Genomic DNA, 25,097 nt, shown 5'->3' with positions numbered 1-25,097 from the left:
TTGTTTATTTTCAGTTATTTTAATTTTCTTAACTTTTCCAGTCTTACCTCAGATTAAATGAATATTTTTAATTATTCTGTTTATTTACACTATTGGTTGTTTTAACCTTTTTGTGTATGTTGTTTGTTTGAGCTTCTTGGACCTAAAATTTGAAATTTTTAATAAAAATTTGATGAACATTCACAATTATTTATTCAAACACAATTTTCTCCTTCATTTTGTCTCTTATTCTTCTTGGATTCTAATTCTAGATATATTTGATGGCTTGATATTGTCTTATGTCAATCTCTGATTTATCTCAGTCATTTTCCTCTTTTATTTTAAGAGTGTATAATTTCAAAGACCTTGATTGTCATTTGTCTTTTTTCTGATACCTGTAATCTGCTACTGAGCCCTGCCAATGAATGGTTAATGAAGTATACCAAACTTTCTATTTCTGGAGTGTCCATTATTTGTTGTTGGTGTTGTCCTATCATCATGACAATGTTTTCCATTAGTCTTAAAATATGTTTATATTTTTTGTTTAGATATGTTTATGTATGATTTTAAAACCAGAGTCATCATGATGTTTATAAGTTTAGACTGATTTTTCCTTGAACACCGATCAGATTTTTCAGCTTCTTTATATGACTTGTATTTGTTTTTATGTATGGGGAAAATTTTAATAATACACTGTAGAAAATCTGGATGCTCTTATATAGGGTCTTAAGATAATTCTTTGAGGCCAATTAAATTACTGGCAGATACTTTTGATCTGTCAGGCCTAGTTTAATTATTTAAAAAAAGTCTCTTCCAGGTTTTGCTTTTAGACGGAGGACACGGCCTTTACTGAAGGAAATGACTTGTGCTTTTAATGTATAGGCTTTCTGGGGCCTCGCATAAACATATGAGATATCCAGTGAAATCTTCCCTCTGTGGCTAGTCTGTCCCTTCAACATCTCCCCACCCTGAGTCACAATGGGTATCTCAGCCCCAAATCTGCCTCCCGCAGGACTTAGAAGCTAATGCTGTGTATGCATGGAGCAGCCCTCGGTGAAAATGCCTCCTAAATTCCTCCTCTGACTTTTCAGTGCTTCTCTGTGCTGCTCCTTACTTTCTACACAAATTCCTGCCACTTCAGCAATTCTCAAATTGCAGTAACTTCAGCAGCTCCAAGCTATAACCCATCTCTGGACATTCTTTTTAGAATCCCATTCCTTGTGCCATAGCAGGAAAAGTGCCTCTCATCAAAGATTCCAGCTAAATGTGGGGCTTGATTCATGGGAATCTCTCAAGCATGACAAGTGTGTACTATGGCACACATATTAAAGGACTGCTGCCTCATGGACCTTGTCCAATTTTATCATTGTTTATGGTGAAACAATGATAAAAGCATCCCTGATACCTCAGTTGGTAAAGAATCCGCCTGCAAATCAGGAGACCTGGGTTCAACCCCTGGGCTGGGAAGATCCCCTGGAAAGGGAAAGGCTACCCACTCCAATATTTTGGCCTGGAGAATTCCATGGATTGTATAGTCCATTGGGTCACAAAGAGTCGGACATGACTGAGCGACTTTCACTTTCACTTTATGGTGAAAACATACTGGAGGAATAAATGACAACCCAATCCAATATTTTTGCTGGGATAATCCCATGGACAGAGGAGCCTGGCAGGTTATGTTCCTAGGGTTCCAAAGGGTCAGACACAACTGAGCATGCAGTTGAAAAAAAAGCCTAATATCAATAATTCCACTGTGGCCAAACCCAGAAGTCCCTAGAGAGATTATATCCTACAGAAATGCCTTATTTTTTTGGTCTGCTATGAACCACTTCCCAGCTTCCAATAGTTATATTTGCTAAGTATTATATTGTGTATTTCAATGGTATTTTGAAACAAAGGAGAAATAAATGTGTTTGCTCAGTCCACTGTCATGAACTTGAACCCCTACGACATTACTTTTAACATCCACTAGGCATATTTTTGCACAGTGTTTTATTATATTTTATACCTATCATATTTCATTTCTTATGTTTTGAGTCTCTATTCAAATATTTTGGATGAATGGTATTTCATAAAAAAATATGTGTTCTCAGAAGGAGATGTTTTTAGTAATGTCCTTCTTATGTGATTTACTAGGAACAACTTCAAGGATGAAAATAGGAAAATAAAAAATGTCATTGAAGACTCTTCTCCAAATCTAAAAATCCCAAAAAAGAAAAAGCTGCTGAAGGAAAAAATAAATTACTAGCATTTTATTAAAATTCTTATACAGTGTAGTTTTTCTTTCCTTTTTATTTATTTCTTTACAAATGGTATATATTTCAATCCTTATATTTACTGGCAAAAACATTTACAAAAAGGAAACACTGTTCTAAACATTACCCCACATGTTATCAAATTTGAATCCAGATCTGCAGTACTCCAGGGTCTATTTTGTTTTCCCTCTAATATTCTGACTTTCTAGAACCATGACCTTTCTTGCTAGTGTTCTGCAAACACTCTTTCAACTTTGCTGTTGTCAGTCATACTGGTCCTTTTTAAGATACTTTTCACCAGCATTCTTAAGAAATAAATATATGGACCCAAAAATAATCTTTACATGTTTTCCTTTTTCTGCTATTAACAAAACAATAGTCTTTTTATTTCAGAAAGACACACAAAACTATTTAATTCTGAAAGCTCTCCCTGGTTGAGAAACAGTAGACCTGCTTCTGTTACTGGGAATTAACATATGAAGATAGTGTTCTTAGTAACTGCATAAGGAGTTTTGTTACTTTTCAAGAAGCACATAAATTATAGCTTAAAAAGCAGAATAGAAATTCTATATATTATTTTTAAACAAATTTTTGTACAAAGCTAAGACTTTGTACAAAACTAAAAAAATTATTGTTTTATAATCCCATTGATATTTATGATGTTTGGAACTCTTTGTTAGTTTAAATATATAACATTTTTTTGAAGCAATAAAGGATAAAGAATATAGGCAGTAAAATTTACCTGACCTTATTAAATTCTAGAACATCCACTCTGGCTAACTGAACAGAAATGAGAATAATGAAAGAGAACTCAGTTAAAAATGAACATATTTGATAATAGAAATATAAACATAATCATATGAGCTGCTTTTAATTGCTGCTGCTGCTGCTGCTAAGTCGCTTCAGTCGTGTCCAACTCTGTGAGACCCCATAGATGGCAGCCCACCAGGCTCCGCTGTCCCTGGGATTTTTCAGGCAAGAATACTGGAGTGGGTTGCCATTTCCTTCTCCAATGCATGAAAGTGAAAAGTGAAACTGAAGTCGCTTTTAATTGAGGTCTTAGCTAATTAGGAACTTAATATTAGTTACCAAAATATCACTTCTATGAAGATGACTTTTTTCAGAAATGGTAATGGTTATTTTTAAAAAGATTTTAAAATGGAAATTGTTTCCATTTAAAAATGGAAAATATTTTCTTATAGTGAAGTTCCTACTAAATTCTCATGATATCAATATTTTTAGAATAAATCATTTTACTGCCAAACAGCATATACTTGATTAAAGAAAGGGAAAACGTGAAGAAAAACTCATGAAACAAAAGCTCTCAGTAGTCAGGCTACCACCAATTGCTTTCTTGTCTAATTTGAATTATGTAGCAGCTAATCATAGTTTGACACTGTCTTACCATCAAAGTATTTCATGAAATTATCCCATTACAATGTTTTTCTCAGAGGCAAAATTAACATGGATGACAGTTTAATTGACATGTTTCCTTTTTTTCTAGTGCCATTGCCAATTAAACAAGTTATACAAGATTTTGATATTCACTTTTGTTCATTATTTATACAATTATAGTCTCTGATTTGTTTTGTTTTCTTTTCTTTTTCAACTTTCAGCTTCTTAGTCAGAAATGAAAATAGTGCCAACCTTGGTAAATGCATTAACCTTATTTTCTGATGTAGTTTTCTCTAACATTTATTGGGTAGTAGTTGTTAATACGGGCCACTGTTTTCAAATTTGGCTTTGGTAATTTTCAATTTTCCTTTCACCATGCATATGTGAGGCAAAGAACTTAAGAATCCTGAGAAATCATACGGGGAAAGAATGTTTTAAGTGAATCTAGAGTTTCTCTTTTTTCAAACTTCTTAATCTCAGTTTCAATGTTTTTTAATTTAAAAATATGGTTGCATAATTGAAATAGAATTATTTTGTAGGAAAATAAAAAATATTTTATCATGAACTTTTAATACTTTAATGGGCTTCCCTGGCTCAGTGGTAAAGAATCTGCCTGCAATGCAGGAATTACAGTGTGTTCAATCCCTGGATGGGAAAGGTTCCCTGGAGGCAGAAATGGCACCCCACTCCAGTATTCTTACCTGGAAAATCCCACAGACTGAGGGGACTGGAGGACTACAGTCCAAAGGGTTGCAAAGAGTCAGAAACATGACTGGCACATTCTCTCTTAATACTTTAATAAATTCAAAACATTCCCTTCAGCACCAACTAAATGATAGTTGCTCAGCTGTGTCTGACTCTTTGTGATCCCATGGACAGTACTCCACCAGACTCCTCTGCCAATGTGATTCTCCAGGCAAGAATACTGGAGTGGGTTACCATTCTCTTTTCCAAGGGATCTTCCTTACCTAGGGATCAAATGTGGGTCTCCTGCCTTGCAGGCAGATTTTTTACTAAGTGACTGAGGTTTTGGATACCAATGAAATGGGAGCATACGATTTCAAGCCACATGCAACTTGTTATTGTAAGACTTCTTCCTGCCTTTCATTTACCCTCTCATCTTGCCATTTCTTTTTCTTTCTTTTCTTTTTTTTCAGGAAGTTTTTCACTCTCTGTCTTCATGCATCTGTTCAAAATGTTGACTTTACCTTAACCTTCTCTCTGATACTGAATCCAACATCATGGTTCAACAAACTTTTCCTGTAAAGGATTAGGCTGCATACAGTGCAGGCTTTGCAGGCCTTTTGGTCTCTGCGGCCAACAATTCCACTGTAGTGTGAACACAGACACGGATAACACACAAATAGACAGATGCGATTGCATCCCAATGAGAACAGGTGATGTGCCAGACTCAGCCCTCAGGGTGTAGTTCACTGTTCCTACACTAGACCTTTGGAATAAAAGCTTTCTGAAGGTATGGGTTTTATCTATTTACCTCACTGTTCTAATCACAATTCCTAAGTGTCTTGTATATAATAGGTTTCCTAGAAATATTTGAATCTGTTAAATATCACAAAGCAGAAAACTTTTAGCAAAATACAATATTATGATTTGGAAAACACTTGGATTCTGTGCAAATCAAAGCTTTTCCAAGTAATTATGTGGCTTGATGATGAATTGCTCTGTCTGGAATAATAGAGCAGTTTCACATTTTCAATTGAATCAGTGTCACTCTTGATTTTATTGTGAATTTGGTCAAAATAAACAGATTTTCTGGGCTAATTCCTGAAGAGACTTTTATATAGTGATGTGCTCTTTACTGTGTTTGAATTGCATGCTGTTGTCACACTGAGTTATTTCCAGACGTAGATTTCCAGTCTTTTATCATGTTTGGGTTAGTGATCTGATTAACTCAATAGTCTTGCCATTCTGCCTGTCTTTTTAGTCTGTTCTTTTGATGGCATATTTTCACCTCATTCAATGGGTATAATCTATCAGTGTTCGGTTGCTTGAAGTTATTTTCCTTAATACCAAACTTTTTACTCATCTTCATACCTCAACACTTTGCACAATGGTAAGCAGAAACAAAAATTATTTCAGAAAATGGAGCTAACATCTATGTGGAATACCCAAGCAATTGAACCCCAGAGAACTCTGTTGCCAACAGGGTTTTATATTGGTGTAACTGCTCTCTCCGGAGAAAGCGATGGCACCCCACTCCAGTACTCTTGCCTAGAAAATCCCATGGATGGAGGAGCCTGGTGGGCTGCAGTCCATGGGGTCGCTAAGAGTCAGGCACGACTGAGCGACTTCACTTTCACTTTTAATTTTCATGCATTGGAGAAGGAAATGGCAACCCACTCTAGTGTTCTTGCCTGGAGAATCCCAGGGACGGGGCAGCCTAGTGGGCTGCTGTCTATGGGGTCACACAGAGTCGGACATGACTGAAGCGAATTAGCAGCAGCAGCAGCAACTGCTCTCTCATGATCACTTATCATAAAGCAAAAGACAGTTGGGCCAGGTAGGCTCTTCCCTGCCTTTGTGTACAAAAAAAAAGTAGAATTGAGCAAATAAGAAGAGAAAAAACACAAACCAAAAAACCAATATCACAGCTGGAAGGCAACTTTAAAGAAAAATGATGTTCATCGCTATCCTGCCAGAAGCTGGCAAAGTAGTTTTTATAAAACATATTTTATGTTTACAACCACTTGGAGGCTGGGAAAAGAGTAATACTTCGAAAATATGTTTAATGTTTTGAACCACTCAGTGGCCAAGAAGCAGCTTCTGCTAACATGTATTTAATGCTTAGAGTCATTTGGTGGTTAGGGGGGAAAAAAAGTACTTCTTGTTAATTTTTAACATCTACGGCTGATCAGTGGCTGCTAAAGCAGCGATCAATTCAGGACTGTTTATTTTTCAGGCCACACTGTGCTGCTACTAAAACAATTCACATGCTTCTTTCAAGGCCACCCAAACATTGTCCATTGTGTTACCTTTGCAACTGTACCGCTAATTAAAAAAAAAAAGAAATCAAACACAGGGATAAAATGCTCCAGGAACATACAGTCATAACATCAGATGTCCCTGAAAATGGTTCTGCCACGCTGTGTGCTGTAGACACTTCACCACTGACACCAGAGGGATAAACAGGCCTTGTTCAGTGTCATCAGATGTGTAAAACCCACTTAACACATTGCAAGGCAAGAGTGTCATCTGATAATTGGTGTTTCTTACAAATCAACAGCTTGTCTCCACACATTAACGGAAAAGAGCACTCTACACCAGAGTAAATGTAAATTGGGATAGAGAGTCTATTGGGTTCTTATATAGACTTTGCACAGTTTGAACAAAAGACAATAGTAAATATTGAGCTCGTGTGTCACAGGGAGGGACTACATAGCAGAAGGGGGTAAGATCACTAGCTGAGACCTCTACAAGTTAGGCATTCCCCTGCTAGTTTTCTAAGAATGATCATCACATTATTAACAGAATCTTCCCCCATTTATTGACTGCATTTTTTTTACCCAGGCATTGGAATCAGTGCTAAACATACATTTTCTCCTTTACTGTTTGCAGTACACCTCTGGGAATAGGGTATTTTTATTCTTCATTTGTAGGAAAGGACATCAAATCAAAATGAGGACAAATAATCTATGCAATCCTCACAACGGGGAAACGGTAGACAGGGATGTGGACACTTAACAAGTTCACTGCCCACCTATTGTGTGGCTAGAATACACTAGAGCAGAGTTCTGTCCTCTGTCTCTCTGTAGAAATCTCTTTTCATTGACTATGACTAGAAAAGATCTATTCCAATATGGAAAATAATGTTTTAAAAAATCAGCATATTTCAGCTTCTGATCTTATTAGCTATTTCCTAGGTCAGCTTTTGGAGAAGGCAACAGCACCCCACTCCAGTACTCTTGCCTGGAAAATCCCATAGACGGAGGAGCCTGGTAGGCTGCAGGCCATGGGGTCGCTAAGAGTCAGACACAACTAAACAACTTCACTTTCACTTTCATGCATTGGAGAAGAAAATGGCAACCCACTCCAGTGTTCTTGCCTGGAGAATCCCAGGGACAGGGGAGCCTGGTGGGCTGCCGTCTATGGGGCCGCACAGAGTCAGACACAACGGAAGCGACTTAGCAGCAGCAGCAGCAGGTCAGCTTTGGCCTCTCATATCATAACTCTTGGTGGCTCAGAAAATAAACAATCTGCCTGCAATGTAGATCGAACCCAAGGTTTGATCCCTGGGTCAGGAAGATCCCCTGGAGAAGGGAATGGCAACCCACTCCAATATTTTTGCCTGGAGAATCCTAGGGTCACAAAGAGTCGGACATGGCTGAGTGACTTTCACTCACTCATAACAAATTATGAATTAAATGCAAAACAAATGAAGGGTCCCTGATTTAGATGTTGTTAACACATTTGGATATACAACTTAGAGGTAAGCAGCTCTTATAAGCACCCTAAATCCCTTTAAGAATCAGAAAAAGCCATTTCCTCTTTACTCATCTTCTAGAATAATTCAGTCCTAAAGCCTTTTGTGTTGGCAGAGATATGCAGTTGGGGAGGGGATACAGCAACCAGATCAAGGTACCTGAGCCAGATCTGAGTGAAGGAGCTGTCCATAAAGAAGGGCTAGCAAGGGGTATCAGGGATCGATTAGCATGAGTAAGGCATCCATGTGTGGGAAATATGGCCTGTGTGGGGCTTCAGAGCCCTAATGAGGTGAACAAAACCTCCACCCACAGTGGAGGAGACAAGATGATAGAAAGAATGAAGATCTTCGAAGCTGGAGTCACAGAGCACTTGCAAGGTGTCTTCAGGGATCATGACAATTAGAGACTGGGCTGATCAAACAAGAAAATGTATTAAGGATAGAACAGCCAGATTTCTCACTCTTCTAAAAGAGAGTTATAAAATATAAAAGGATTAAAAACAAACAAACCTGGAATAAATGGTGGCATTAGATTGGAGTTGAAGGTACTAGATCATAATCATGGTTTTCAACATTTGTACAGTGATGGAGAAATAAATATTTTGTAGCTCAGCTAGTAAAGAATCTGCCTGTGATGCAGAAGACCCCAGTTAGACTCTGGGGTTGTGAAAATTCCCTGGAGGGGAGCATGGCAACCTACTCCAGTATTCTTGCCTAGATAATTCCCATGGACAGAGGAGCTTGACAGGCTACAGTCCATGGCGTCACAAAGAGTCGGACCTGACTGAGTGACTAAGCACAGCACAACATGTACATGTGCATAGATTTACTGTTTAGCTGTGCCCACTGAAAGCAACTGAGAATTATAATATTCTAATAAGAAAGAGCACATAGAAACCATATTTTTGCTTCTAAATATTATTCTCCATAAGGGTGAGAATAGAACTTCTTGAAAAAATAGCTTTCTTCTTGACTAAGGCAGGAAACATGCAAAACAAGTCCCAAACATATTTTTGAGCCAGAAGGTAAGGAAGTATTCAACTAATTAAGGATGATATTAAAAGCACATAGAATTTAGCTTAGTGAAGATTTCATTGACCACATCTAAAAAATTTCAATGTTAAATAGATACCAATAGATTAGAATCAATTTAATAAAATTAGGAATCTTGAGACCACAGAGATATAAATTTCTAGATGGATACTTTGAAAATATGATGATGACTAGGTTATTTGTCCAGTTTTAAAATTCCTCTTAACAAAATATGTAATAATTACAGGAAAGATAGAGCAATTTTACAGTGGAATCAGCATCTAATATAGACAACCTCTATATACAGCTCAGTTACATCTTCCTTCAATATTCACATCTTTATCTAATCCCATTTCCTTGAGTGTAGAATGAGCTTATCAAATTGATTCTTAAAAAGTACATAGAATATGGCAGAAATAATAGGAGATCAGACCTCCCATGTGACACAGCAGTAAAGATTCCACCTGCAATGTAGGAGATGCAAGAGACACAGGTTCAGTCCCTGGGTTGGGAAGAGCCCCTGGAGAAGGAAATGGCAGCCCACTCCAGTATTCTTGCTTGGAAAATTCCATGGACAGAGGAGTCTGTCTGACCATAGTTCCTGGGGTCGCACAGAGTCAGAAACGACTTAGCACACACACACAGTAGGACATCAATTCCAAGATAACAGCCACATGAGGGCCTTAGTAATGCTTTTTCCTGACAGGAGAATCTTCAGAGGAGACCATATTCCTGATAACTAGCTTGACACGAAATCCACAAGAGACTTTGCAACAGAGATACTCAGCCAAATCCACGCCCCAGACAAGAGATAATACATGTTTGTAGTTTTATAGTTTTGAGTCTCTAAACCATTGGGTAATTTGTTACACAATAGTGCTGCTGCTGCTGCTAAGTCGCTTCAGTCGTGTCTGACTCTGTGTGACCCCATAGACGGCAGCCCACCAGGCTCCCCGTCCCTGGGATTCTCCAGGCAAGAACACTGAAGTGGGTTGCCATTTCCTTCTCCAATGCATGAAAGTAAAAGTGAAAGTGAAGTCGCTCAGTCGTGTCCAACTCTTAGCGACCCCATGGACTGCAGCCTACCAGGCTCCTCCATCCATGGGATTTCCCAGGCAAGAGTACTGGAGTGGGGTGCCATTGTAGTAGATAATACCAATTTCATTCCTGGCAGTGAGGTGCTGCATAACAAATACTTAAAATGTGGAAATGCTTGTGTAGTCAGGCAGTGGGCTTTGAGGAGAATGTGTCAGTACAAAGTGCCTTGAACACATGGTTTATTGAATCATCATTCCCTTGCAAGGTAAGTGAGGAAGCTGTAAATGAGGGCTCGCAAGAAAGTAAGAACTTTTTACTGGGAACTAGAGGAAGAAGGATCATTGTTATGCAGTGGCAGAAATTTAGCAAAACTGTTGCTTGCATTTATTTGGACAATAGAAAATACATTTAGTGACTTTTAAACAAAAACCTATCCAGGTCTTGCTGCTTTTGAATGTTCTTGGTCTTTCCACATGGCAAATGACACTAAAAGTAAGAGGTGACTTCCATGCAAAGCTTAAATCCAGGACATTGACCTGGAGCATTTTACTATATAAGACATTATGGAGACAATTGATGAAGCTTTAATAGAGTCTAAAGATTAGATTGTAATAATACATTAAAGTTAATTTCCTTATTTTGGTAAATGTATTTTTGTTGTGTAAGGAGAATGTGTTTATTTGTAGAAAACAGCAAAATTCTTTCTCCAGTTTCCTAACAATGACTATGCTTATGGGGCACAGATGAAATCAGTGATAGTTTCCCTGTTCATTCTATCCCACTTGAGCTTCTCTATGTGCTCATGGCTGGCACATATGATAAAATGTTGCTTTATCATTTTATGTTTGTCTGTTTGTGACACTTCTGTGAAAGCAAGGAAGTATGGAGATTTATGCTTTGAAATAATAATAATGGTATAATAAATTATGTAAATAAATAATGGTATAATAAAACATTACATTTTAATTATAGTCAGAGTCTTCACTATTTCTTTCTTGGAGCTGGAGTATGACCATGTAGAAAATATTCTCTGATTAAAAACCTACCAACCGAGGCTTAAGCAGTACATGAACCATGAATTTCCAAATGTTCAACCTGGATTTAGAAAAGGCAGAGGAACAAGAAATTAAACTGCCAATAGCTGTTAGATCAGAGACAAAGCAAGAGACTTCCAGAAAAACATCTACTTCTGCTTTATTGACTATGCCAAACCCTTTGTGTGAATCACAACAAACTGTGGAAAACTCAAGAGACGGGAATACCTGACCACTGTACTTGCCTCTTGAGAAATCTGTATGCAGGTCAAGAAGCAACAATTAGAACTAGACATGAAACAATGAACTGGTTCCAAATTGGGAAAGAAGTACATCAAGGCTGTATATTGTCACCCTGCTTATTTAACTTAGACGCAGAGAACGTCATGCGAAATGCAGGGCTAGATGAAGCATAAGCTGGAATCAAAATTTCCAGGACAAATATTAATAACCTCAGATATACAGATGATACCACCCTTGGGAGAAAGAGAGAGGAACTAAAGAGTCTCCTGATTAAAGTGAAAGAGGAGAGTGAAAAAGCTGGCTTAAAACTCAACATTCAGAAAACTAAGATCATGACATCATGACATCCCATCACTTCATGGTAAATATATGGGAAAACAATGGAAACAGTGACAGACTTTATTTTGGGGGGCTCCAAAATCACTGTAGATGGTGACTGCAGCCATGAAATTAAAAGATGTTTGCTCCTTGGAAGAAAAGCAATGACCAACCAAGACAGCATATTAAAATGCAGAGATGTTACTTTGCCAACAAAGGTCCATCTAGTCAAATCTACGGTTTTTCAAGTAGTCATGTATGGATGTGAGAGTTGGACCAGAAAGAAGGCTGAACACTGAAGAACTGATTCTTTTGAACTGTGGTGTGGGAGAAGACTCCTGAGAGTCCCTTGGATTGCAAGGAGATCAAACCAGTCAATTTTAAAGAAAATCAGTCCTGAATATTCATTGGAAGGACTGATGCTAATGTTGAAACTTCAAAACTTTGGTCACCTGATGCAAAGTATTGACTTCCTGAAAAGCCCCTGATGCTGGGAAAAATTGAAGGAAGGAGGAGAAGGGGAAGACAGAAGATGAGATGGTTGGATGGCATCACCAACTCAATAGACATGAGTTTGAGCAAGCTCTGGGAGTTGATGATGGACAGGTTAGCCTGGCTTGCTGCAGTCCATGGGGTTGCAAAAGTCAGACAGGACTGAGCGACTGAACTGACTGAACTGAATAACCTACCAAAAACTCCACCAACATTTTCATCCTGGAATTTATCCCCAACCTCATGTGAAACAGAATGCAACTCATTAAAAAAAAAAAAAATCCAAGAGGGTGCATGTTATTTATTTTTTTGAAGCCAACAGTGTAATTCCTTGTGATGTATACTACTTTACTTAATTCTTTCTAAACATTTTTTAAACTCAGTGAATAAGAGATACTTATTCCTCTGATTTTTTTTTCTGATGCATGGAACACATCCTCTAATTATAAAATAATATAGTAATATAATATTAATACCAAAGTCTTTACAAGCACAGCTGAGATTAAAAACTAATTTAAAGCTTCCAAAGAAATTTTAGAAACCACTAACCATAGAAAAAGGATATAATTGATTGCACTAACTTTGTTATAAAGAACCCAGGAGTCATTCCTATTTTCTGATCCATAAGAGTTTTCATAGAAAAATAAAGATGAAATAGTAAATGATACTGCATGTAATTATCATAATGGTTAAGGAAAACAGGAAATGCAAACCTCCGTTAGTTCACTTGGCCCCTAACTATTGCTCAGAAAATGGCAGGTCTTACTTCATCAATTGTGATTTACAATTAACATCTATAACATGTGCCATAGGGACCTGGTTATGAATATCCCAGTCAGTGGCTTAAAAATGGCTGAGCTCAGGCTGAAGAAGAAAATACAGGTATAAATATGGATTTAAATATCTTAAACCTGTCAGCATTCCAGGAAAAGTAACTGAAACTGCACACCTTACTAAGGCAAAATCATCAGATATTAAAGAGGGCTGCTGCTGCTGCTGCTGCTAAGTCGCTTCAGTCGTTTCCGACTCTGTGCGACCCCATAGACAGCAGCCCAGCAGGCTCCCCCATCCCTGGGATTCTCCAGGCAAGAACACTGGAGTGGGTTGCCATTTCCTTCTCCAATGCATGAAAGTGAACAGTGAAAGTGAAGTCGCTCAGTCATGTCCGACTCTTAGCGACCCCATGGACTGTAGCCTACCAGGCTCCTCCGTCCATGGGATTAAAGAGGGCACATTAATGTAATTCATTGTTACTCCAATGATCTTACAGAATTAAGAGCACATTCATAACATCCAGAGTTGTCTCCAAGGAAAAACTTTGAGTTGGGGAATATCTGGATCATAAAGTAATTTCCTTAGGTCAGAGTAAAGGCAATTTATCTGTGAATATTACTTCCATAGCATATTAGATATAGCACAAGTTAGTGACAAAGTGACCTTTCTCTTAAACAGTTAATAGATTCACTATAATTTTCTTCAACTTTGGGGAACTAAATATGTTCCATAGTCTTAGAAGTCTTAAATACCAATTTCCCTCAAAAATTTCTACCATCCTGCTCACCACTATCCTCCCTTTGTAGAGTTATGAGTTTTATAATTTTCACATTTGTTAATTTTGATTCCAGGTTTAATCATTCATCATATTTTCAGATGTAAAATCCATTATTGCTAAATTGGCATTTTCCTAATAGATTTTTTTTTCTTGACCTTTTATATCACAACTAAGCTATCTTTTTGTTGTCCAATCTTTCAGTCGTTTTCTACTCTTTGTGACTCTTGTAGCCCTCCAGGTTCCTCTGTCCATGGGGTTTTCCAGGCAAGAATACTAGAGTGGATCACCATGCCCTCCTCCAGGGGATCTGCCCAACCCAGGGATCAAACCCATGTCTCCTATATTGGCAGGTGAGTTCTTTACCTCTGAGCCACTAGGGAAGCCAAAATGAATGTTAATTTAACTTGAATATTTTTTTACTATCTGTTGAGAAAAATAAAAAATTATATTGAGAGACAGAAGAGTAAGCCAAAGTTCCCTGATTAAAGAAATTTGAAATCTGCTTGCTCCTATGTATGGAAGTGGAACAGATTAGGCTGAATGGAGAAGGAATGATATTACCTCTCATTGATACAATTTATTTAGATATGTATTTTCTAAATTGGCTGTGACTTTTAGTAAAAATGAAATAGGAGCATTCTTGATTGTTGGGGAAAGGTAGTTGTTTCCCAGAGAACACCTCAAGCGTGGATATGCAAAGCCAACTATGAGATTTTCCACAATAGCTACATTGTCCAATACACCATAGTCAGTTCTATCTGGTTTGGACTGTATATTATTTTAATAGTCCAGGGGAAATGACACAGAGCCAGGGATTTCCTAAAAGGGATGTAGCAAAAGAAAACAGAGAGAGAAAAAAAAAAAAATGGGCCAATTAGAGCAGTAAGCCATTTCCGGATGCTAAGGAGGGTATGCTTGGGAATGGAGTTCAGGTGCTCTAGGGAGATAACTGTGATGTTAGGATGCAGCTGTTTTTTTTGGTCAAGTTAAAGTTGAAACAACTCTCACAAAACTAACCAGGTCTTCTCTTAATAGGTGTATTTTGGTTATATGTATATGTAGGTTTCTGGGAGACGGCAAAAGTAGTGCCTGATAGTTTTTCAATTTCTAATATTTAATATGTAAATGGTGTTTACACTTGTTAGTATTTATCTGAAAATGGCATATTATGTAAACACAATCCAAGAATACCTGGGTGAACTCATAGCATATGATACAGTTTCATATTAAAAAAAATACTCCTCTGTTATTAAAAAAAAAACTATATTTTAAAAGGAGGGTGCATTGAAAATAAGTTTAGGTATTTATAGAAGTCTCTTGAATAGCCAGTGAAAATTTTTGGCTATTATGTTATATGGCAAAGCATTTTAAAGAACCTGTTCTTCCATGGATCTTTCTGATAATTCATGGTGGCACAGCACACTCTGTCTCACCCCAGACCTGGACCACTCCAAACCTGGGCCACTCAGTTCTCCTACTCACCTACCCTTCGCTTGAATTTCCAGATTTATTTCTCTCTTCAGGCATTAGCTGAAAATTCTTTATATAAAGAATTTTTATAAATCTTTATATAAAGGTTCAGCTCTTCAGCCCTATTCTTTCTCCTAATTGGCATAACAAAAGACCTAATGGATTATTTAATAAGACAGAATTTTCTAATATTGCAGAGGGATGTGTCTGTTTGCTTTAAGGATGCTGTTTCAGTACTAAAGAGTAACTAACGGTCATGAAATCACGTAAATACTTCCAGTTTACATGAAGTAAGCACCAGGTTAAAGTACGTATGTACTGGATTTCATTGTCTTCTTAAAAGCCATACTTTGTCTTAAAGTACTATCTTCATTTTTGTCCCCCCACCCTTCATTTTTCTACTTGTACTTATCTTCAAAGTGCAAGTTTATAAACAGCTGTCCATATTTTCAGGCACTATTTTCTAATAAGACATTTCCCAAACTGTATTTTTAAATCTCTAGGAATCATAGCATAGCATAAAAGAAGCATTTCAAAAAAACGTAGCCCTGAGTATGCACACAAAAGTTTAAAATCAAAGTGAACTCCTCTGAGCTGATTTCTTAGGTCAAGGAGAGAAAATGGTCTTTGAATGCCTGATAAGGTCACAGACACAATTTCCAGTGCATTTATGGTAAATCCATGTGACAACTCCTACAGCCAGAAACCTGCGTCTGCCCTCAGGGTACCCTGTACAATCTTCTTTGCATGTCTGGGATGGTTGAGGGGGCAGCAGGAGCCCTCTGAGAAATGTAAGACTTAGGAAATATTAGCAGTGGCTCACATAGAGCATTTCCAGTTGAAACCAGAAGTGATGAGGAACTTTATCTTACAAATGTGCTAGAAACCAGAAGTTACTATGAAATAAATTCAGGGACTGGTTGTGGTGACTTTGCAATAAAAGTTATAATTAAAAATTGTCATTAACGCTGGAATCCTTAACTCATTGGCCCTAAAATACATATTATAGGACTTTGTGAATTTTGGTTGTTGTTGTTCAATTGCTAAGTCATGTCTCATGAACTGGAACACACCAGGCTTCCCTGTCCTTCACTATCTCCCGAGTTTCCTCAAACTGTGCTCAAATAGTGTCTATTGAATCAGCGATGCCATCCTTTGGGAATTTAGGTAGTAAAATTTATATTATATTTAAATTGTTAAGAATTATGATGATACTATAGCCTAACTGTAAATTTATTCTAGTAATGGCTGTATAATGATACTTGCCTCTGGGTTTGATGGAATAACTGCTATGGGTTATTATAGACACAATACCTGTTATTCAAAGTCTCTCTGGATAGCTCCAAAGCATGAAACACATCCCTTTATGAACTCCTTCCAGATGAAATACATGTTTTGGACAATTTATTTTGGGCCAAGAATTACTATTTGGTATTTGGTGTTACCTCCAGAACTGTGTAGGAGTCTGAATTTGTAATGGCAATCACTTTCAGTACAAAGTGAGTTATGTCCTTAAAATAAAATGGCATTCTATGAATTCAGGGAAATATAAAGATTGTAAAATAGTGAAGAAATGTTATATGTTCTAGATATTTATGTATCTATTCAAGCATTTAGAATGGAGCAAGACAAGAAAAAAGTAGAAAAAAATGTTGAAAAAGTAAATGAAATTAGTTGTATCCTACATAGTGCAAGAATAATCTCCTGGGTTACAAGTAAGATATTTCCATCAACCTGCAGAAAAATACATGTTGAAAAGGCCTCATCGTAGCATCTGACAGAATTTTTATTTGCTTACTCACCCACAGGAGACATTTCTGGAACACTAGCAATGTAAGGTCCATCCAAAAACTTCGGCTCATTATCATTAATATCCTGCACTTTGATGATGAATTCTGATTCAGGCTCCAGGGGCTTCCTGGTTTCTATGTCCACAGCCTGAGCACGAAGGGTGTAGAAAGGTTTTTCCTCTCTATCCAGGCTCCTTATGGCATGAATGTCCCCTGTAGTTTCATCAATGGTAAAAACGGTGCCAGCGCCATCTCCCGAGAGGGTGTATTTTACAGTGCCCTCTCCTTTATCTAAGTCAGAATGGAGCTTTAGGGAGAGAGAGACAGAGAGAAACACAATTAAAGGGATGGTCACATGTTAAAAAGTCATACTTGCAGTATAATTTTTTATTAGAAAAGTTAAACCAAAATCTTACGGCTCTTTTTTCCCTTTTATTTCACTAATGTTTTTTTTACAAATATTTTTAACACAAAAATGTGAAAAATGTATGGGGAGCGCCTACATATACTATATATCTCAGAGATTCCACTGTTTCCCTTTCAGTCTTACTATACAGGACTTTTGATTTATCACATAGGTAGATCACACATCTATCCTTTCATTAACTCTCCTGTCAATCTATCTTATTTCTCCACACATTACAGAGATCAGAAGTATAGCCTCAAATCCATCAACATGTATAAATATAATGATTTTGAACATTTACTTCTTTCACATACTTTGGGGGATGAAATTTCATAAAATGAAATGCACAACTCTTAAGCATACTTATTGCTTCATTTTAAATGACTGTTGTATTAAAATAAATTAGCTGATATATATTAAATCAGTCCATAGTGTCACAAAGAATCGGGCATGACTGAGCATGCACATGCATGCACACATTTTAATCAAAAACCTTCCAAATACCCTGAAGATTGAAGTCGATAATGTGCATCCAGTGAGAGAGATAGTAAAAACAAAACAAAACTCAGAAAACACTATCTTTTCATTTGAAAGGAGAGGACAGTTTTGGCGTACCAGGTCGATTTTAGATATGAATGATGGAGTATCTCATTTTAACAGACTGACTCTCAGTGAGTTATTCAATCTTACTCAGCCAGATGATGGGTAGAATAACTGATTATTCCTTCAGATTCACAAATATTTAGCTATAATCTGTACTATATATTTGAAGTTTCGAATTTCTGCTAATTTCTTTTGAAATTCAGCACATGTCTAATTGACTGTAATACAATATGGAATGAGAAACATAGAAATATAATAGAGGAGAAGACCATTAAGAAGAGAAGTTATTATTGTGTTTATTGTGTATTATTGTATTGTAAATCAGTGTTTTTCAAACTGGAGTCCAAGATTTAACATAAGATGACCCTGATGCTGGGAAAGATTGAAGGCAAAAGGAGAAGAGGGCAGCAGAAGATGAGATGGTGACTGACTCAGTGGACACGAACTTGAGCAAACTCCAGGAAATAGTGGAGTATAGGGAAGCCTGGCATGCAGCAGTCCATGGGGGCCACAAAAAGTCAGACACAACTGAAGCAGCTGGGCATGTATGCAAATATATAAATGTTTCATTATACACAATCTCTAAGAATATGTATAAGTGAAAGTCACTCAGTTGTGTTCGACTGTTTGACACTCCATGGACTATACAGTCCATGGAATTCTCCAGGCCAGAATACTGGAGTGGGTAGCCTTTCCTTTCTCCTGGGGATCTTCCCATACCAGGGATCAAACCCAGGTCTCCCTCATTGAAGGCGGATTCTTCACCAGCTGAACCACAAGAGAATTGCCAAGAATATGTATACTCATATATATAATGTGAATAATATACATTCATATTCTAGTTAAATTTAAAAGGATGCCTATTTTTATAAATAATATTAATTTTCATCCAGATACTGATCTGAAATGTTTTAAAATATGTTTTATCTGATTTCAATGTTCAAATTTTTGGATTTAAAAGCTCATTCCAGTCAACAGAGTAACCAAAGAAAATATGTTGAACTTCTAGTGAAACTGAAACCATTTGCGCCATATTTGAGAAGGCAATGGCAACCCACTCCAGTACTCTTGCCTGGGAAATCCCATGGACGGAGAAGCCTTGTAGGCTACAGTCTATGGGGTCTCGAAGAGTCAGACACGACTGAGCGACTTCACTTTCACGCACTGGAGGAGGAAATGGCAACCCACTCCAGTACTCTTGCCTGGAGAATCCCAGGGACGAGCAGCTTGGTGGGCTGCCATCTGTGGGGTCACACTGACGTGACTTAGCAGCAGCAGCAGCATGCAAGTATAACTCTCTTGCAAAATTTTGGATAAAGATGAGTTTTGTTTTTCTTAATGTTTCAACACAGCCTAAAAGTTTTGAAAATATTTTAAAGCATATAATAATCCTTTGCAAATAAGCATTGTGTGTATTCAGTTCAGTTCAGTCACTCAGTCGTGTCCGACTCTTTGCGACCCCATGAACTGCAACACGCCAGGCCTCCCTGTCCATCACCATCTCCTGGAGTTCACTCAAATTCACGTCCATCGAGTCAGTGATGCCATCCAGCCATCTCATCCTCTGTCGTCCCCTTCTCCTCCTGCCCTCAATCCCTCCCAGCATCAGAGTCTTTTCCAATGAGTCAACTCTTCGCATGAGGTGGCCAAAGTACTGGAGTTTCAGCTTTAGCATCATTCCTTCCAAAGAACATCCAGGGCTGCTCTCCTTTAGAATGGACTGGTTGGATCTCCTTGCAGTCCAAGGGACTCTCAAGAGTCTTCTCCAACACCACAGTTCAAAAGCATCAATACTTCAGCACTCAGCTTTCTTCACAGTCCAACTCTCACATCCATACATGACCACTGGAAAAACCATAGCCTTGACTAGACAGACCTTTGTTGGCAAAGTAATGTCTCTGCTTTTCAATATGCTTTCTAGGTTGGTCATAACTTTTCTTCTAAGGAGTAAGCGTCTTTTAATTTCATGGCTGCAGTCACCATCTGCAGTGATTTTGGAGCTCAAAAAAATAAAGTCTGGCACTGTTTCCACTGTTTCCCCATCTATTTGCCATGAAGTGTGGGACCAGATGCCATGATCTTCGTTTTCTGAATGTAGAGCTTTAAGCCAACTTTTTCACTCTCCTCTTTCACTTTCATCAATTGTGTGTATTAGTAATATTAAAAAAAAAATCACTCAACCTTATTACATCTTTGCTCTTAAACTCAACATCTTCCTTTAGATTCAGTAAAATAACATCATCCTTAATATTAATGTCATATAAAATGAACATATAAACTGTTCATTTTGTGAATTTGTATTTATTTCAAATGGCTCTGAAGTACACTTGCATAAGCAAAGAATTTATACTGGGTGAATGCTATAACTTAAACGATCAGAAAACTATAAAGGAGCACCGCATTTTTTTTTTCCTTAAAAGTTTCTGTATATTTTACTCAAGTCTAAGGAAAATTGCTAAAAATGACAGGAAGAAGTGTTTTTTCCTCCTAATTTTTTATAAACTGCTATGAAGCATAGGAAGTTTCAAGCGTAAAATCAAGCTGTAGAGAAATGTTCTTTGAACTTAGGAATTTCAAATTACAAATTTCACCCATACTATTAAAGATTTTCAACACAGTGAGCATTACTTTTGCTTTCAAATTTATCTGAAAATATGAGACAGGCAAAAGCAATGACTTTATAAACTGGATCCATTTTGCCAATGGCCCCAAAGAATATCTGCTAATTTTGTGGGAACCAAGTGAAAATTCTAAGTAGGTTTTTACAATGTGATCCAAATAGAGTTACCAAAAATATCTTCATTTAGCCAAAATCAGAACTGTTTTCTTTTCAAACTGACATAAGACCAAAAAAGCAAATGTGTTTTCAGTTCATGGATCCAAGATCCAAATTAAATTCAATTGCTGCTACTCCTTACACATCTATCTTTTCCTCCTAATTTAAGTTGGGTTCTGCAGAGATTAAAGCTTCAGAAGAAATGTATGAAAAGATGTTGAAACTTAAACTGAAAAAAAGATTGATGAAGGTAAAATTCTCTAGAGGATTAGAATGGTTATAGCAGTTTATTACATGATAATACCTTAAAGAAGATCACTTGTAGTATCTGGCATTGACAGGCAATGTTTAAAATTATTTATTCAGTATTGATTGAGGCCACTATATGCATAACTAGCTAAAAGTATAGGTATTTTTGCAACATTAGTTCTAATGTTTGGAGAAGGCAATGGCACCCCACTCCAGTGCTCTTGCCTGGAAAATCCCATGGACGAAAGAGCCCGGAAGGCTGCAGTCCATGGGGTTGCTGAGGGTCGGACATGACTTCACTTTCACTTTCATGCATTGGAGAAGGAAATGGCAACCCACTCCAGTGTTCTTGCCTGGAGAATCCCAGGGACGGGGAGCCTGGTGGGCTGCCGTCTATGGGGTCGCACAGAGTTGGACATGACTGAAGTGACTTCAAAGCAGTTCTAATGTTAAATGATGTTGGCTTGATGTTGGGTATCTTTGAATTTTTTTTTTTTGTATTACATATAAAATAATTTGAGTAGAGAATGTTTAAGCTAACATGAAATCTCCACCATCCTCTTACCTAGAGATAACTATCACTTTATACCCTTTCCATTATATATATACATATTCTTCTATAAATATATATGAAAGTTTCTATATATATATATATTTATATATGATTTATGTGCTGCTGTACTGTGCAGTCTCTTCAGTCATGTCCAACTCTTTGTGACCCTAATGACCATAGAATGCAAGGCTCCTCTGTCCATGTAATTCTCCAAGCAAGAATACTGAAGAATGCCCTCCTCCAGGGTATCTTCCTGACCCAAAGATCGAACTCATGTGTCTTGAGTCTCTTGCATTGGCAGGCAGGTTCTTTACCACTAGTGACAACTGGGAAGCCTGTAATTTTATATGTATATATAATATCCTCTTATTATAAATACATATAAACTTGATATAAAAATGAGAAATTGGTCAACATTTTCCATTACCATAATCATTTCCAGTGTAATTTTAAATTCTTCAGAATTACTTTTTAATACCTGCATTATATTTTTTAAAAGAAGTTGAGTGATTCAGTGGCTTTTGCTCATCCTTTCATAAGTATGTGATGACAATGTGTGTGTTGTCCTGTTTAATTCCATAATAAACAGGCAAATATAAACAGAAGGGTAATTATCCAGACCAAAAATGTGATGTTTTTTATGAATCAAAAGTTTTTGAATCTTGAATGATTCCAGAACTTGATCTCCATAGATAAATTTGATTTCTTAAACATTTTAGCAATACAATTCAGGCTCAGTTTACATTATGAAGCTACTTCTTTGTCTTAATTTTATTTAGCAGGAGAGAGGATTACAGAAGAGTTCACTTATTGAGTTTCATCTTTTGGGTTGTGTAACTGTGAACAATCACAGATGCCATTTTACAGAGGAGCTTTAAGCTTCATGTATAGCAAGCTAATAACTCGACAAGGATAAAATTATTTTCCTTTATAACAATTTAAAAATAACAGCAAGAAATGTTTCTTATTCCAATTGTTTTGCTTTAAAAGCTGTTTCTGAGTAGGTGCTGACTATATTTACTGACTGAAGCGGCCAACTCCAGTAATATCATCTTTTAGTATTGACACTTAAAATAAAATTTCTGCCAGAAACAGAGTTCCATAAATGGTGTATATAGAAATATGCACTGTCCAGGCAGTTGTTTTGTGGAAGTGGTGTTGTTATTTTCTCATGTTTTCCAAGTCATCTCAGATGGAGCGTGAAAATGAGATGCCAAGAGAGGCTTAAAAAAGATACTGAGGACTAGCTTCAGAATGTGAGCAAATCTGAATTCCAGTGCCTAAAAGTTTTGAGAAAGCCAGCTTAAAGTTAAATGTTTACTAGCATCTCCCTGATTATATTTTAGAAACTGATGCACCAAAAAAAAAAATTTATTCTTATTTTCTCTGAGTTTAAAAGTGCACATAATATCACTACAACCAGCAGTTATTTTATTTCCATTTGCTATTTCCCAGGATAAGCAGTGGTCACCAGGCATGAGAAGGGTATAGAGTACGTTGGGCAGAAAAATGTATAATTTTGACAAATTTTTTTACTGGAAAGTTAAAAATTTGTTGTTGTTGTTCAATTGTTAACTCATGCCTGACTCTTTGTGACCCTATTGACACAAGCAGGTCAGGCATCCCTATCCTTCAGTATCTCCTGGAATTTACTCAATCTCATGACCACTGAGTCAGTGAAGCCATCCAACCATCTCATCCTCAGTCATCCTCTTCTCCTCCTGCCCTCACTCCTTCCTAGCATCAGGATCTTTTCCAATGAATCGGTTCTTTGCATCCAGTGGCCAAAGTGTTGGAGCTTCAGCTTCAGCATCAGTCCTTTCAGTGAATATTCAGGGTTGATTTCGTTTAGGACTAACTGATTTGGTCTCCTTGCTGTCCAAGAGACTCTCAAGAGCCTTCTTCAGCATCACAATTTGAAAGAAATATTTGACTTGGTGTAAATACCTGCAAACTACCTTACTATGTGTTTATGGATAGTATGGTATTATGGGTATTAATCTAACCTGCTTTTTAGATTATATTGTAAACAATTTGCTTTTTCAATAAGTATGAATTTATTACATCTATTTATGTTAATCACAAGTATTTTAATCAAAAAAATACATTGAAATGGCTAAAATCAGAGTATGGAAGTGTTTATAATATACCGTTTTTACACTCCTTTTCTCTGTCTTTCTCATCAGGGAAATCTGTATCTATTGTCTAACAGAAACCAACAGACATCAGTAACACTGATGTCTGATTGATATATCCATTGCAAGTAAAGAGCTTGTTTTTTCTCCCCCTTATATTTTCTTCTAAAATGTTTGCAACCTTATTTTCATTTTGAAATTCTAATAATTTAGAACATTGTCTCCAAGTATGAGTTTATGTGTGCTTGTGTTTTGAATAGTGGTCTAGATATGAGTTGATACATTTATGATTCTTTCATTGGGTTGGGCACTTAGCAAATTCTTTCAATTCAAAAACTATTTTCCTTCAGCACTGAGAAATTTCCTTCTATGGTTATTTCCATAATTAAGTTCTATCCTCTGTCTTTTCTATTGTTTATCTAGAATTCATTCATTCAATGTTAGACCTCATGCACCTTCTATAAATAGTATACTCTTTCTACAGTTATTCATTCCTATATATTTTGGTCTATTATATGAAAAAATTAAAACTTATCTTAAAATTATGTATTATTTTCTATATTTTCAAAGTCAGTAAACATGTCCCCATGTGTGCATACATGCACACATAACACAGACATATTAATTTCCAAGATTTTTTTCATTTACTATGAATGTCCCCACTTAATAGAATCATGCTTGTTTTGTGTACACTGGGGATGCCTGAAACTTTTTGAGAACTCTAATTTGTACGTATATGTGCATGCGTGTGTGTGTGTGTGTGTGTGTGTTCCCTAAACTTTCTGTTGCTTCAGGATCACTTTTTGTTTTTGGAATTTGAGGCTTTATTTTTCATGTCACTGGCTTTCCTCAAATGTTTGATGACTCTCCCTCATCAGTTCATATTTAAGAGTTTTGAAATTGCAGGATGAATTTATTGATTACAGTTTTGTCCTAGGTTGAATAGACAATGGAGTTCTATCAGTAGCCTAATTCTTTTCAGATTTTCTTTAGAAGAACTTCTTAAAAAAAAAAAATCTTTATTGTTTACATATGACTCATTTATGTCTGGATTCCATGCATTATCATGCAAGTGGGAGGAATTCTGTACACAGACTATCAGTTAATCTCCATATTTTATCATCCTTTTCTCTTAATCGTTAGCATTTTTTAGTTTTTTTCAGAATTGTTCCTCCTTAGTTGGATCCCTCTCAATACAAATGCTTGTAAGTAGCTTTGAATTTATTTGACCAGTCACCAATCCTTCATCCACTTACTGGTTTATAGAAATTGGCTATACTGCCTGATGCCCTGCATACCACCTCGATCAAGATTATAGCCGTCATCACCCAGTCAT

At 36.9% G+C, this 25,097-nt stretch overlaps 1 protein-coding gene across 8 annotated transcripts in view; it reads right to left on the bottom strand.

Annotated features, from left to right (window-relative positions):
• Positions 1-25,097, bottom strand: part of CDH12 (cadherin 12) — a 1,193,543-nt gene that overhangs the window by 217,726 nt on the left and 950,720 nt on the right. For all 8 annotated transcript variants that reach the window (XM_061393824.1, XM_061393826.1, XM_061393825.1 and 5 more), the window contains one exon: positions 17,052-17,346. In XM_061393824.1, the coding sequence (XP_061249808.1) occupies positions 17,052-17,346 (295 nt within the window). The remainder of the gene's footprint in view (positions 1-17,051; positions 17,347-25,097) is intronic.

Source organism: Bos javanicus, chromosome 20 (assembly GCF_032452875.1).
Source record: "Bos javanicus breed banteng chromosome 20, ARS-OSU_banteng_1.0, whole genome shotgun sequence".
NCBI lineage: Eukaryota > Metazoa > Chordata > Mammalia > Artiodactyla > Bovidae > Bos > Bos javanicus.
Note: the sequence above shows the minus strand (reverse complement) of the source record. Positions and strands in the feature narration are given on the sequence as shown.